Consider the following 14898-nt stretch of genomic DNA (forward strand, 5'->3'; position numbering starts at 1 on the left):
CGTATGTCATTAGGAGGCTTTTTTGCCAGCGTTTTTGCTAAACGCCTCAAAATCATCGTATTTACGACACTTCTGAAAAGTGCCTCGAAGCTCACAACCTTCAAGGGCAGTTTTAGAAAATGCGTTCTAAACAGGGGAAAACAAGGCGTTCTAGAAAAGTGCCCGCGTAGCTCAGTTTTAGAATGGCAGTTATCATTCTGTCTATGGAAACAACCCTCCCCACTGCGTTTCAAGGTAAAAAATAGAGGTCCTCCAAAAATAGAGGAACACCACAACCATCGCAGCTTCTCCGCGCTGGGCGCCTTGTCGTCTTCGCCACCGGTGCTTGCTCCGCCACCGGCGCCTGCTCCGCCATCAGCGCACCATGCCAGAGCCTCTGCAGCCGCCGCGACCTGCACCGCCATCCCCACTCTGCGCCTTCCCTCTCTCGTCCCCAATCTCGGGGTGGGATTCGTAGTACATGGTGAAGAAGAAGGGGAGATCCAGGCTGGGAGAGGAGGAGGAAGATCAAGTGGTCCAGGCCACGAACTCATCAGCGGTGATCCCCCCGCCCCCAACCCACGCCAGAGAAGCCCATGTCAGGTTGCTGTTGATCCGACGCTCTGCTGCACACAAGGTGTTCGAGGTAATCCCTCTTCAATCTTGTAGTTCATTTTTCTTCCAGTTTTTGTTGGTGCTAGACTTATGGATGAAGAATCATTATGCTATGACATCTAGGATCAACTTGTACTGTGTGTCATGTTCTTTTTGTAATTATACTAGGAGTGTGGCAAATTGTCCAGTTGAAGTTGGAGCTTGTTTGGTGTTGCCTTGTGTGAATGGTGGCCTTCTATTCATGTTAGAAATCTGCACACAAGGAGCAAGCTATATAGATAGACTGATAATCAAACTGTAGGTGCATTTGGCATTTCTATATAGAACATCCCTACATGTTATCTAGTGTACTGTGTTAGAGCATCTCCAACAGCTTGTGTATACCATCGTCTAAAGGAGATATGGACAATGAAGGCCCAAAAATGCGTCCCAGCAGCTCGTCCACCATGTCGTCTATCCATTCACATTGTCTAGAATTACCTCCACATCGTCTAGACTTGGACATTGTTGAGGCGTCGTCCAAAGCTGGAGGTACGCTGAGATGTGATGTGAGTCTTGTGTGTTTATATGGACGCGACACCAACCAAAGAGGAAATTGCCAGTACTTGTTTATCTGCATATGCTATCTTTCTACTGCTGCTTCTTGTTTATCTGTTGTTGCTAATTTATTAAGTGTTGCTGCTGTACTTATTTAGTTAGATTGATTTTGATAGAGTGCTCCTACAACCACCTCATTTTTGCTATTGTATGATACCTGTGTTGATTATTTGTGTTTGCGGATGAAATGTAATCATTAGGTTTAACCAATGTAACTATAAATCGTTTGAATTGTTACTGAAATGGTAGTTATAAGATAATATTAAAATATAAGAGAGAGAATATAGACGTTTTGTATATAGACATTCTGCTCCGAAACTGGACGTGTATACGAAGGAACCTCTATAGACCATTATCTATATGAATATATAGACATCCAAATATACACATGCTGTTGGAGATGCTCTTACTTCTAATCTTGTTGCATCCAGTTTCAGTTAAACTGTTTTCTTGCTACACGTGAGGTCTTCTATATAGAACATCCCTTTGATTCCGCTAATAGTAAACTGATATTGCTTTTAGAAATTTCTCTTTGATGCATTCAAATATTTATTGTAGAATTTTATGTGGTCTCTGCTTTAATGTGTCGTAGAACTTGGTTTTGTACAGTTGAGAATGAATAAGAGTTGGATGCGAGCAGCAAGGTCTTCCGCCGAGTTTTCTGAAGGAACTAACAACTTCATAAAATTTGCTTTTCGTACGCCAGCAAAAAATAATAGGATTCTCTGCCCTTGCAAGATATGTGTAAACTCTCGTTGGTTAGGTGAACTTAGAGTCTATGATCATTTGATTTATGATGGATTCATGGCTGGATATACCACATGGGTTCATCATGGAGAAAGTATGCGGCCCTCCGAAACAACTTCAGGTCCTAGTTCACAGTTTGAAGAATAGGCTGATAGTGATGACATGGATGAGATGCTACTGGAAGGATTTGGGATGTACAATACTCATAATTTCGGAGAGGAGCGAGAGTCTCAAGATGACTGGGACGATGATGCTGAAGCATACTATAGATTAGTTAATGATGGACGCCAAGAGTTGTACCCAGGTTGCAAAAGATTCTCGAAGCTGCAATTTTTGGTGAGGTTGCTTCACATCAAGAATATGAGGGGAATGAGCAATGTCTTCTTTGATGAGGTATTGATGCTAATTAAGGAGGCACTTCCAGAAGGTGAGGTCTTGCCCAAAAAAATTTATGGGGCCAAAAAGTTTGTGAGTGCCATTGGTATTGGATATGATAGTATATATGCATGCAAGAACGATTGCATTCTATTTAGGAAGGAACATGCTGATGCCATATCATGTCCAGTGTGTGGCACAAGTAGATGGAAGAGCGTAAATACTGGAGTTAATGGAAGGCGTGTCCACAAGGTGCTTCAAAAGGTGGTTCGTCATTTCCCGCTAAAGAAGGGACTCCAAAGGTTGTTCGCTTCTACAAAGACGACATCAGATATGAGGTGGCACAGCAAAGGCCGCACAAAGGACGACTTGATATGACACCCAGCCGATTCACCTGCATGGAAACACTTTGATGCTATTCACAAAGAGTTCAGTCAGAAGTTTGCAACATTAGATGTGGATTGGGAGCTGATGGTTTCAGTCCTTTTGGAAATATGAATCTCTCATATAGCATATGGCCTATCATCTTGATCGCCTACAACCTTCCTCCATGGATTTGTATGAAGCAATCAAACTTTATCCTCTTTGTCATCATTCCTAGTAAAAAATCTCCAGGGAAAGACATGGATGTTTACATGCAGCTGACCATAGATGATCTTTTGGAGCTTTGAAATGATGGAGTCTGGACTTATGATGCCTCTCGATCTAAGAAGTTTCTCTTACATGCCGCACTACTATGGACAATAAGGGATTGGCCTAGGCGTGGATTTTTGTCTGGATAAAATATAGCAGTTTGCTCCCATTGTCTATCAGAGACACACTCTCTTTGGTTAAAGAATGGACACAAGAAATGCTATATGGGACATCGCAGATTCTTGGAACCTAATCACGAGTTTTGATTCGATGCTGAGTCATTTGATGGTTTTGAGGAACATCGAGAGCCTCATGTTCCCCTTCATCACATGACATTTCAATATTGACAAATGACATGAAAACTACATATGGGAAACTGCAGCAGAAGAGCAGCAGGAAGCGACACCGTAATGAGGTAGATGAGAATGGTACAAACGTGCAGCAAGACACTTCAATATTCAGAAAGAGAAGTTTCTTCTTTCATCTGACATACTGGGAAACACTTCAATTACGTCATAATCTGGATCCTATGCACATAGAGAAGAATGTTTTTGAGAATAATTCCCATACCCTTCTAAATGTTAGCAAAAGATCAAAGGATAATCTAAATGCATGTCTTGACCTACAACAATTGAATATACGCCAAGACCAACATCCATATTTAACAGGGAGTAAACCATACCTACCTCCAGCATTATACTACTTGGATTCACACGGTGCTAACATGTTTTGCCAGGTTCTAAAGGATGCTAGGTTTCCTGAGGGCTATGCATCCAACTTGCACAACAAAGTGGATATAGTGAGAAATAGATTAAATGGACTAAAGAGCCATGACTGTCATATTATAATGCGTGATCTGTTGCCCTTAGCCATTAGGAGAACTTTGCCTGAAGATGTTTGTATTCCATTGATGCATTTGTGCAACTACTTCAAGCAATTATACTCTAAGGTTATCACTGTGAGTGAGATACAAAAGTTGGAGGACGAGATTCCTGAAATCATGTGCCAATTGGAGAAAGTATTTCCTCCTGCCTTTTTTGACATCATGGAACACTTGACCATTCATCTTGCAACTGAAGTACAGACTACTGGACCGGTGCATTACTGAAGCATGTGGGCTGTTGAGAGGTTTTTGGGCAAGTTGAAGAGTATGATCCATACGCTAAGTCACCCAGAGGGATCAATAGCAGAGGGATATGTTTTGGATGATACTCTTACATTTTGCTCATGATATTTGCATGGTTGTCCAACCATATTCACTCAAATAGGACGACATAATGATTTTATTGGCCCCAATGACTCGACAAACCATCAACCATACTTGAGAATAGTCGGTCGTCCTTTATTTGGTCATTGTGTTGAAGAACTAGACTACACGTCATGGGTCCAAGCTCAAAGATATGTGTTGGTCAATTATCCCCACATTGCTCCATATGTCTAGTAAGTTTCTCATCACTTGTTCCACACTCTCCATACTCTCTGAACTAGCAGTAACCCTCTCTCATATTCATGTAGACAACATCACGATATTCTATCAGTGGGTCAACGCAAAAGAATACGTGATGTAGAATGCTCCCATCAAAATAGTTTCCACACTAGGTTTGCTGACCGTGTAAGTGTCTATGATCTCATGCTAAAATTCTTAAAGCGCCTCATGTGGAGATATTGCATTGACTATGTTATGTCTCTAGGTTCAGTCATTGATTTCCAATAATGTTAAGATCCATGAAGAAGTTAAAGTCTTAGCACAAAAGCCATATGGGATGGTGAGAAAGTACAATGCTTACTCTATAAATGGATGCACTTTCCACACAAGGGGATATGGTGATGGAAAAGAAGCGCAATGTGATGGAGTATCTATGATTGCTAAGACATCTAGTTTCTCAAGTGCTAAAGGTAATAATCCAGCTTTAGGAGATGTTGCTTACTATGGACGAATCACTGAAATAGTTGAGCTGAATTATTCAAACAAAGGCAACGTGGTTTTATTCAAGTGCTATTGGGTTGATAGTGTTCGCCCTGATGCTAGGGTTCGAAAGGACCCATATGGAGTAACTGAGGTGACTTTTAACCACTTGCTAAGCAGCAGTAGTGATATATTTGATGAGCCATTTATCCTTGCAACTCAAGCCACCCAAGTCTATTATGTACAAGATTCTATAGAGAAGGATTGGTATGCCGTGGTTCATCCACCTACAAGAGACTTCTTTGATATGGATGCTAGAAGTGATGGGAATGATGAATATTAGGCTAGGATCAGGTGAGAGTTATTGTTTGTTTTTCACTAAATGTCGATTGGGGAGTTGCCATCATTGTTGTTTTTATCTTATTTTTGATACTGTCTTTTCTAACTGAGTTTTGAATTGTACATGCCAGGAAATATGATGACTTCGGGATCAAGATCTGATGCATTCAATCAGACCCATGTGTCTGACCATGAACGAAGGTTGAATGAGCTGAATTATAGAGAGTCAGAGAACTTAATCTGCCACAAATGGAATGCATCGATGTTATCAAACAAATTAAAACAGAAGCTTCAAACAGGGATAAATTAAAACACTTCACTATGGTAAGCTCTTAAAGTACTTGGTGAGCTCTTGTTTTTATTACTTCTGATGGTCTTGAGGAGCTCAACATGGATAACTTTGAACACTTGTTTTTATTACTCATCTTGTTTTCTTGTATTGATTTTGAGGAATTCCACAACTGAAGAAGATGTTGACTTAAGGATCCATGAGGGAAGTGGTGATGAAACTGAATCAGAAGATGGAGAAGATGACGATGAACATGGTGATGAAACTAAATCAGAAGATGAAGAAGGTGAGTCTGAACAAGAAGATGAACATGAACAAGAAGAAGAAGTTCGACAAGAATAGGAGCAAACACATGGTTAGTTTTGAGGGCATAAAAGAATTTACATGTGCTTGTTTTGCATGGCCATGATGGTAGTTGATATCTATTCATATCCCAGAAGTTGCTGAGAAGATTAGAAGAGGACCTACTCACATGAGGCGCTTCTAGAAAGAACATGATGTTGATAACAAGATCAATTTGAAGTTCAACAGATTTGGTCAGCCATGTGGTTTGAAGACATGCAAGCTGACAAATTTTATTGGAACACTTGAGAAAGGAAAAGAAATGTCCTTAGCTGCTCAAAACTGGAGCAAAGTACCAAAGTTAGAGAAAGAGAAGTTGTGGGATTCTATCCAGGTATGTCAATGCAATCTAACATATATATTTGCATCTTCAATAAACAAGTCATTTTCTTCTTCAACGAACAAGTTCTACATGTTGTCACAACTGTATTTTATAATAGGCATTTCTCAACATTGACGAGTCATACAAAAGATGGGTGTTGAGATCAGCAAGTAAAAAACGGAAAGACTTCAAGGTTGTTTTAAAGAGGAAATACTACAAAGCTGATTTGTCACGAGCATGGAATATTCTTAATGGTTGTGATAATAGAATCCCAATTAGACAGTGGGAGTGGCTAGTAAAACACTGGAGAATAGAGAAAGCTAATGTGAGTACTCAATGTTGTAGTTTTGTATCCTATGCTAAATATGTATTGCACATATAAGCTTATTATGAGTTTCTTCACCATATTTGTGTGTCCAGGAAAAATCTGAAAGAAACAAGGCTACTCAGGCATCGCAACTCGAGGGATGCAATGGGACCCACACCGCTAGGTCACGAAGTTTTGCAGTTGTCCTTGATCAAATGGTAATTTGTTGTTAAGTAGTGTATTATTAACTCATGTAACTAGTGTATCAACATTTCATCTCTGCTTCAGGAGATGGTAGAGGGTAGGGAAATTGGGCGTGCCGAGCTTTACGTGGTTACATATACGAAAAACAATGGATATCCAGTCAACCAACAAAGTGGAGTAAAAATGGTATGTAGTTCACTTGATAGTGCTCTGTTCCATTATACTCCTAGTTAGCTTTCACTTCATACTGCTTTGTTTAGTGCTTCATAAAATTCATGCTTGCAAGCCTACTGTTATATGAACCTTTTAGGATGACATTAAAAAAGGATTCAAGCAGATCCTTATTTGATTGGTGAGGAGGCCCATGATGGTGATCTTTATTCATCAATTTTCCCAAAAGAAAAGAAAGGAAGGCTAAGTGGCCTTGGTCTGTTAGTAGGTGGAGTTTCTTCGGAGCGCCTTGCTCAAGTTGAAGCTGAACTACATGCTACTAAATAAGAGAACATGGAGCTTCTACATGTGGTGCATACTCTGGTGGCAAATCAAACTTCAATAATGGCCAAGAGTGAGAGAATGGAAGAACAGTACAATGAGCTAAAGAGATTGATCATAGCTTCTAGGGGGTCTGTTGAAATGGGAAGAATTCCAGAAAAGGAGCTTCCAAATAAAGATCCTTCTAAGGTGATTCTTGTTTTCATCTCTTAAATTCAGTCACATTATTTGAGCATTTACTATTAGCTAAATATGAGTCTCCACATACTAGGACTTGGAAACCATGAATGACAAAGAACAAGCAACTTCACTTTCATATACTACCAAGGCATCTGAGGCAATGGCTGCTCCAAGGCATCCAGATAAGGTGAAGGCATCCCAACTGGAATCAAAGAAAACAGAATCAGCACTACCAAGTCTTGCGCCTGTGCCAAAACCAAAGAAGACAAAGACAACTAAACATAAGAAACCAGAAATATTTCAAACACCGCTCCAAAAGGGGCCAAAGGTGATTTTTCTAGATGTGTCTCAACTTATTAACCAACTAGCGAATTAAAAGGGTTACTTAGTACCATTGCAACTTACATGATGGATTAGAAGATACCATAAAGTGTGGCATGGAAGTTAGTTTGATGTCGCCAAATAGTGCAAGTGTGGTGGTAATGGGAACCATTCAGAAAACTAGTAGAAAATCTAAAGCTATTGATGGCCAACCACTAGCTGATTGTGTTGAAGTTCTTTTCAACATCGTGCTCAAAGAAACAACTGAGCTGCCTCGTGCACAAGGGATAATAAACAAGCTAGGAAATGCCCAAGCTAGGTGTATTCCATGGCCATGCAAAAATGTATGATACATGTGAAGGAAATATGGCCTAGAGCCAATAATAAAGTTATTATTTATTTCCTTATATCATGATAAATGTTTATTACTCATGCTAGAATTGTATTAGCCGGAAACTTAGTACATGTTTGAATACATAGACAAAACAGACTGTCCCTAGTATTCCTCTACTTGACTAGCTCGTTAATCAAAGATGGTTATGTTTACTGACCATAGACATGTGTTGTCATTTGATAAACGGGATCACATCATTAGGAGAATGATGTGATGGACAAGACCCATCCTTTAGCTTAGCATTATGATCATTACAGTTTCATTGCTACTGCTTTCTTCATGACTTATACACGTTCCTCAGACTATGAGATTATGCAACTCCCGAATACCGAAGGAACACCTTGTGTGTTATCAAACGTCACAACGTAACTGGGTGATTATAAAGATGCTCTACAGGTGTCTCCGAAGGTGTTTGTTGGGTTGGCATAGATCGAGATTAGGATTTGTCACTCCGTGTATTGGAGAGGTATCTTTGGGCCCTCTCGGTAATGCTCATCACTATAAGCCTTGCAAGAAATGTGATTAATGAGTTAGTTGCGGGATGAGGCATTACAAAATGAGTAAAGAGACTTGCTCGTAATGAGATTGAACTAGGTATGATGATACCAACGATCGAATCTCAGGCAAGTAATATATCGCTAAGAAAGGGAACAACGTATGTTGTGTTGGTGAACGTAGTAATTTCAAAAAAATCCTACGAACATGCAAGATCATGGTGATGCATAGCAACGAGATGGGAGAGTGTGTCCACGTACTCTCGTAGACCGAAAGCGGAAGTGTTAGAACAACGTGGTTGATGTAGTCGTACGTCTTCACGGTCCGACCGATCAAGCACCGAAACTACTGCACCTCCGAGTTCTAGCACACGTTCAGCTCGATGACGTCCCTCGAACTCCGATCCAGCCGAGTGTCGAGGGAGAGTTCCATCAGCACGAAGGCATGGTGATGATCTTGATGTTCTACCGTCGCAGGGCTTCGCCTAAGCACCTCTACAATATTATCGAGGAGGACTATGGTGGAGGGGGGCACCGCACACGGCTAAGGGATCAAGAGATCAATTGTTGTCTATGGGGTGCCCCCCTACCCCTGTAGATAAAGGATCAAGGGGGGAGGGGGCGGCCGGCCTAGGAGGGGGAGCGTCATGGGGAGTCCTACTCCCACCAGGAGTAGGACTCCCTCCTTCCTTGTTGGACTAGGAGAGGGGGAAGGAAAGGGAGAGGAGGAGAAGGAAAGAGGGGAGCCGGCCCCCCTTGCCCTAAACCAATTCAGTTTGGGCCTTGGGGGGGCGCGCCCCACACTCCCCTTGCTACCCTCTATTTCCACTAAGGCCCATGTAGGCCCATTAAGCCCCCGGGGGGTTCCGGTAACCTCCCGGTACTTCGGTAAAATCCCAATTTCTCCCGAAACACTTCCGACATCCAAATATAGGCTTCCAATATATCAATCTTCATGTCTTGGCCATTTCGATACTCCTCGTCATGTCCGCAATCACATCTGGGACTCCGAACAACCTTCGGTACATCAAAACTCATAAACTCATAGTATAACTGTCATCGAAACCTTAAGCGTGCGGACCCTACGGGTTCGAGAACTATGCAGACATGACCGAGACACGTTTCTGGTCAATAACCAATAGCGGAACCTGGATGCTCATATTGGCTCCTACATATTCTACGAAGATCTTTATCGGTCAAACCGCATAACAACATACATTGTTCCCTTTGTCATCGGTATGTTACTTGCCCGAGATTCGATCGTCGGTGTCTCAATACCTAGTTCAATCTCGTTACCGGCAAGTATCTTTACTCGTTACATAATGCATCATTCCGTAACTAACTCATTAACTACATTGCTTGCAAGGCTTATAGTGATGTGCATTACCGAGAGGGCCCAGAGATACCTCTCTGACAATCAGAGTGACAAAACCTATTCTCAAAATACGCTAACTCAACATGTACCTTTGGAGACACCTGTAGAGCTCCTTTATAATCACCCAGTTACGTTGTGATGTTTGGTAGCACACAAAGTGTTCCTCCGGTAAATGGGAGTTGCATAATCTCATAGTTGTAGTAACATGTATAAGTCATGAAGAAAACAATAGCAACATACTAAACGATCAAGTGCTATGCTTACAGAATGGGTTATGTCAATCACATCATTCTACTAATGATGTGATCTCGTTAATCAAATGACAACTCATGTCTATGGTTAGGAAACATAACCATCTTTGATTAATGAGCTAGTCAAGTAGAGGCATACTAGTGACATTAAGTTTGTCTATGTATTCACACATGTATCATGTTTCCAGTTAATACAATTCTAGCATGAATAATAAACATTTATCATGATATAAGGAAATAAATAATAACTTTATTATTGCCTCTAGGGCATATTTCCTTCAGTCTCCCACTTGCACTAGAGTCAATAATCTAGTTCACATCACCATGTGATTTAACACTAATATTCACATCTGTATGTGATTAATACCCATAGTTCACATTGTCATGTGAACAACACCCAAAGGGTTTACTAGAGCCAATAATCTAGTTCACATCGCTATGTGATTAACACCCAAAGAATACTAAGGTATGATCATGTTTTGCTTGTGAGAGAAGTTTAGTCAACGGGTCTGTCACATTCAGGGCCGTATGTATTTTGCAAATATTCTATGTCTACAATGCTCTGCATGAAGCTACTCTAGCTAATTGCTCCCACTTTCAATATGTATCCAGATTAAGACTTAGAGTCATTTGGATCAGTGCCAAGACTTAGAGTCAACGGTTTCATCAAGTAGATATACCCATATCTGCTCAAATCATCTGTGAAGGTCAGAAAATAACGATACCCGCCATGAGCCTTAATACTCATTGGTCTGCATACATCAGTATGTATTATTTCCAACAAGTCAGTAGCTCGTTCAATTGTTCTGGAGAACAGAGTTTTAGTCATCTTGCCCAAAAGGCACGGTTTGCAAGCATCAAATGATTCATAACCAAGTGATTCCGAAAATCCATCTTTATGGAGTTTCTTCATGCGCTCTACACCGATATTACCCAAACGACAGTGCCACAAATAAGTTGCACTATCGTTATTATCTTTGCATCTTTTGGCATCAATATTATGAATATGTGTATCACTATGATCGAGATCCAACAAACTATTTTCATTGGGTGTATGACCATTGAAGGTTTTATTCATGTAAACAGAACAACAATTATTCTCTGACTTTAAATGAGTAACCGTATTGCAATAAACATGATCAAATCATATTCATGCTGAACGCAAACGCTAAATAACATTTATTTAGGTTTAACACTAATCCCGAAAGTATAGGGAGTGTGTGATGATGATCATATCAATCTTGGAACTACTTCCAACACTCATCGTCACTTCCCCTTCAACTAGTCTCTGTTTATTATGTAACTCCTGTTTCGAGTTACTAATCTTAGCAACCGAACAAGTATCAAATACTCAGGGGCAACTATAAACACTAGTAAGGCACACATCAATAACCTATATATCAAATATACCCTTGTTAACTTTGCCATCCTTCTTTATCCACCAAATATTCAGGGCATTTCCACTTCCAGTGACCATTTCCTTTGCAGTGTAAGCACTCAGTTTTAGGCTTTGGTCCAGCTTTGGGCTTCTTCGCGGGAGTGACAACTTGCTTGTCATTCTACTTGAAGTTCCCTTTCTTTCCCTTTGCCCTTTTCTTGAAACTAGTGGTCTTGTCAATCATCAACACTTGATGCTTTTTCTTGATTTCTACCTTCATCGATTTCAACATCACGAAGAGCTCGGGAATCGTTTTATCATCCCTTGCATACTATAGTTCATCACGAAGTTCTAGTAACTTGGTGATGGTGACTAGAGAACTCTGTCAATCACTATCTTATCTGGAAGATTAACTCCCACTTGATTCAAGTGATTGTAGTACTCAGACAATCTAAGCACTTGCTCACTAGTTGAGCAATTCTCCTCCATCTTTTAGGCGAAGTATTTGTCAGAGGTCTCATACCTCTTGACACGGGCATGAGTCTGAAATATCAATTTCATCTCATGGAACATCTCATATGCTCCATGATGTTTCATAACGTTTTTGTAGTCCCGGTTCTAAGCCATAAAGCATGGTGCACAAAACTATCAAGTAGTCATCATTTTGAGCTAGCCAAACATTCATAACGTCTGCATTTGCTCCTGCAATAGGTCTGTCACCTAGCGGTGCAGTAAGGACATAATTCTTCTATGCAGCAATGAGGATAAACCTCCAATCACGGACCAAGTCCGCATCATTGCTACTAACATCTTTCAACTTAGTTTTCTCTAGGAACACATATACAAACATAGGGAAGCAACAACGCGAGCTATTGATCTACAACATAATTTGCAAAATACTACCAGGACTAAGTTCATGATAAATTAAAGTTCAATTAATCATATTACTAAAGAACTCCCACTTAGACAGACATCTCTCTAGTCATCTAAGTGATCACGTGATCCAAATCAACTAAACCATGTCCGATCATCACGTGAGATGGAGTAGTTTTCAATGGTGAACATCACTATGTTGATCATATCTACTATATGATTCACGTTCGACCTTTCGGTCTCCGTGTTCTGAGGCCATATCTGTATATGCTAGGCTCGTCAAGTTTAACCTTAGTATTCCGCGTGTGCAACTGTTTTGCACCCGTTGTATTTGAACGTAGAGCCTATCACACTCGATCATCATGTGGTGTCTCAGCGCGAAGAACTTTCACAACGGTGCATACTCAGGGAGAACACTTCTTGATAATTAGTGAGAGATCATCTTAAAATGCTACCATCAATCAAAGAAAGATAAGATGCATAAAGGATAAACATCACATGCAATCAATATAAGTGATATGATATGGCCATCATCATCTTGTGCTTTGTGATCTCCATCTCCGAAGCACCATCGTGATCACCATCATCACCGGCATGACACCTTGATCTCCATCGTAGCATCGTTGTCGTTTCGCCATCTATTGCTTCTACGACTATCGCTACCGCTTAGTGATAAAGTAAAGCAATTACAGGGCGCTTGCATTTCATACAATAAAGCGACAACCATATGGCTCCTGCCAGTTGCCGATAACTCGGTTACAAAACATGACCATCTCATACAATAAAATATAGCATCACGTGTTGACCATATCACATCACAACATGCCCTGCAAAAACAAGTTAGACGTCCTCTACTTTGCTGTTGCAAATTTTACGTGGCTGCTACGGGCTGAGCAAGAACCGTTCTTACCTACGCATCAAAAACCACAACGATAGTTCGTCAGGTTAGTGTTGTTTTAACCTTCGCAAGGACCGGGCGTAGCCACACTCAGTTCAACTAAATTTGGAGAAACTGACACCCGCCAGCCACCTGTGTGCAAAGCACGTTGGTAGAACCGGTCTCGCGTAAGCGTACATGTAATGTCGGTCCGGGCCGCTTCATCCAACAATACCGCCGAGCCAAAGTATGACATGCTGGTAAGCAGTATGACTTGTATCGCCCACAACTCACTTGTGTTCTAATCATGCATATAACATCTACGCATAAAACCTAGGCTCGGATGCCACTGTTGGTGAACATAGTAATTTAAAAAAAAATCCTACGCACACGCAAGATCATGGTGATGCATAGCAATGAGAGGGGAGAGTGGGTCCATGTACCATCGTAGACCGAAAGCGGAAGCGTTAGAACAACAAGGTTAATGTAGTCGTACGTCTTCATGGCCCGACCGATCAAGCACCGAAACTACGACACCTCCAAGTTCTAGCACACGTTCAGCTCGATGACGTCCCTCGAACTCCGATCCAGCCGAGTGTCGAGGGAGAGTTCCGTCAGCATGACAGCATGGTGACGATCTTGATGTTCTACCATCGCAGGGCTTCGCCTAAGCACCACTACAATATTATCGAGGAGGACTATGGTGGAGGGGGGCACCGCACACGGCTAAGAGATCAAGAGATCAATTGTTGTCTATGGGGTGCCCCCTGCCCCTGTATATAAAGGAGCAAGGGGGGAGGGGGCGGCCGGCCTAGGAGGGGGCGCGTCATGGGGAGTCCTACTCCCACCGGGAGTAGGACTCCCTCCTTCCTTGTTGGACTAGGAGAGGGGGAAGGAAAGGGAGAGGAGGAGAAGGAAAGAGGGGGGCCGGCCCCCCTTGCCCTAAACCAATTCAGTTTGGGCCTTGGGGGGTGCGCCCCACACTCCCCTTGCTGCCCTCTATTTCCACTATGGCCCATGTAGGCCCATTAAGCCCCCGGGGGGTTCCGGTAACCTCCCGGTACTCCGGTAAAATCCCGATTTCACCCAGAACACTTTCGACATCCAAATATAGGCTTCCAATATATCAATCTTCATGTCTCGACCATTTCAAGACTCCTCATCATGTCCGTGATCACATCCGGGACTCCGAACAACCTTCGGTACATCAAAACTCATAAACTCATAATATAACTATCATCGAAACCTTAAGCGTGCGGACCCTACGGGTTCGAGAACTATGCAGACATGACCAAGACACGTTTCCGGTCAATAACCAATAGCGGAACCTAGATGCTCATATTGGCTCCTACATATTCTACGAAGATCTTTATCGGTCAAACCGCATAACAACATACATTGTTCCCTTTGTCATCAGTATGTTACTTGCCCGAGATTCGATCGTCGGTATCTCAATACCTAGTTCAATCTCATTATCAGCAAGTCTCTTTACTCGTTACGTAATGCATCATTCCGTAACTAACTCATTAGCTACATTGCTTGCAAGGCTAATAGTTATGTGCATTACTGAGAGGGCCCAGAGATACCTCTCTGACAATCAGAGTGACA

At 41.6% G+C, this 14898-nt stretch overlaps 1 protein-coding gene across 4 annotated transcripts; it reads left to right on the forward strand.

Moving 5' to 3' along the window:
- Nucleotides 1–209: 209 nt before the first annotated feature.
- On the forward strand, nt 210–10891 carry LOC123070618 (uncharacterized). Of its 4 annotated transcripts, XR_006433860.1 has the most exons (9): nt 638–5515; nt 5642–5835; nt 5918–6156; nt 6263–6469; nt 6565–6669; nt 6740–6841; nt 6966–7336; nt 7419–7655; nt 10775–10891. XR_006433860.1 is itself a non-coding variant. In XM_044493895.1 (8 exons), the coding sequence occupies exons 4-8, from the start codon at nt 6085–6087 to the stop codon at nt 7002–7004; spliced, it is 525 nt and encodes a 174-aa protein (XP_044349830.1). In that variant the 5' UTR covers nt 210–625; nt 5323–5515; nt 5642–5835; nt 5918–6084; the 3' UTR covers nt 7005–7215. The 4 variants fall into 4 exon arrangements, 3 of the variants coding, with proteins under 3 accessions (XP_044349830.1, XP_044349828.1, XP_044349829.1); XM_044493895.1 differs by lacking the exons at nt 7419–7655; nt 10775–10891 and adding an exon at nt 210–625 and having other exon boundaries at nt 5323–5515; nt 6966–7215; XM_044493893.1 differs by lacking the exons at nt 7419–7655; nt 10775–10891 and having other exon boundaries at nt 6966–7215.
- Nucleotides 10892–14898: the final 4007 nt, after the last annotated feature.

This window comes from Triticum aestivum, chromosome 3B (genome assembly GCF_018294505.1).
Source record: "Triticum aestivum cultivar Chinese Spring chromosome 3B, IWGSC CS RefSeq v2.1, whole genome shotgun sequence".
NCBI lineage: Eukaryota > Viridiplantae > Streptophyta > Magnoliopsida > Poales > Poaceae > Triticum > Triticum aestivum.

Coding starts and splice junctions, on each gene's coding strand:
- LOC123070618 (XM_044493895.1), top strand. CDS start 6,085: ATGTCCTTAGCTGCTCAAAACTGGAGCAAAGTACCAAAGTTAGAGAAA. Junction 6,670..6,739: donor CAGTTGTCCTTGATCAAATG/GTAATTTGTTGT, acceptor TCTCTGCTTCAG/GAGATGGTAGAGGGTAGGGA. Junction 6,842..6,965: donor AACAAAGTGGAGTAAAAATG/GTATGTAGTTCA, acceptor TGAACCTTTTAG/GATGACATTAAAAAAGGATT.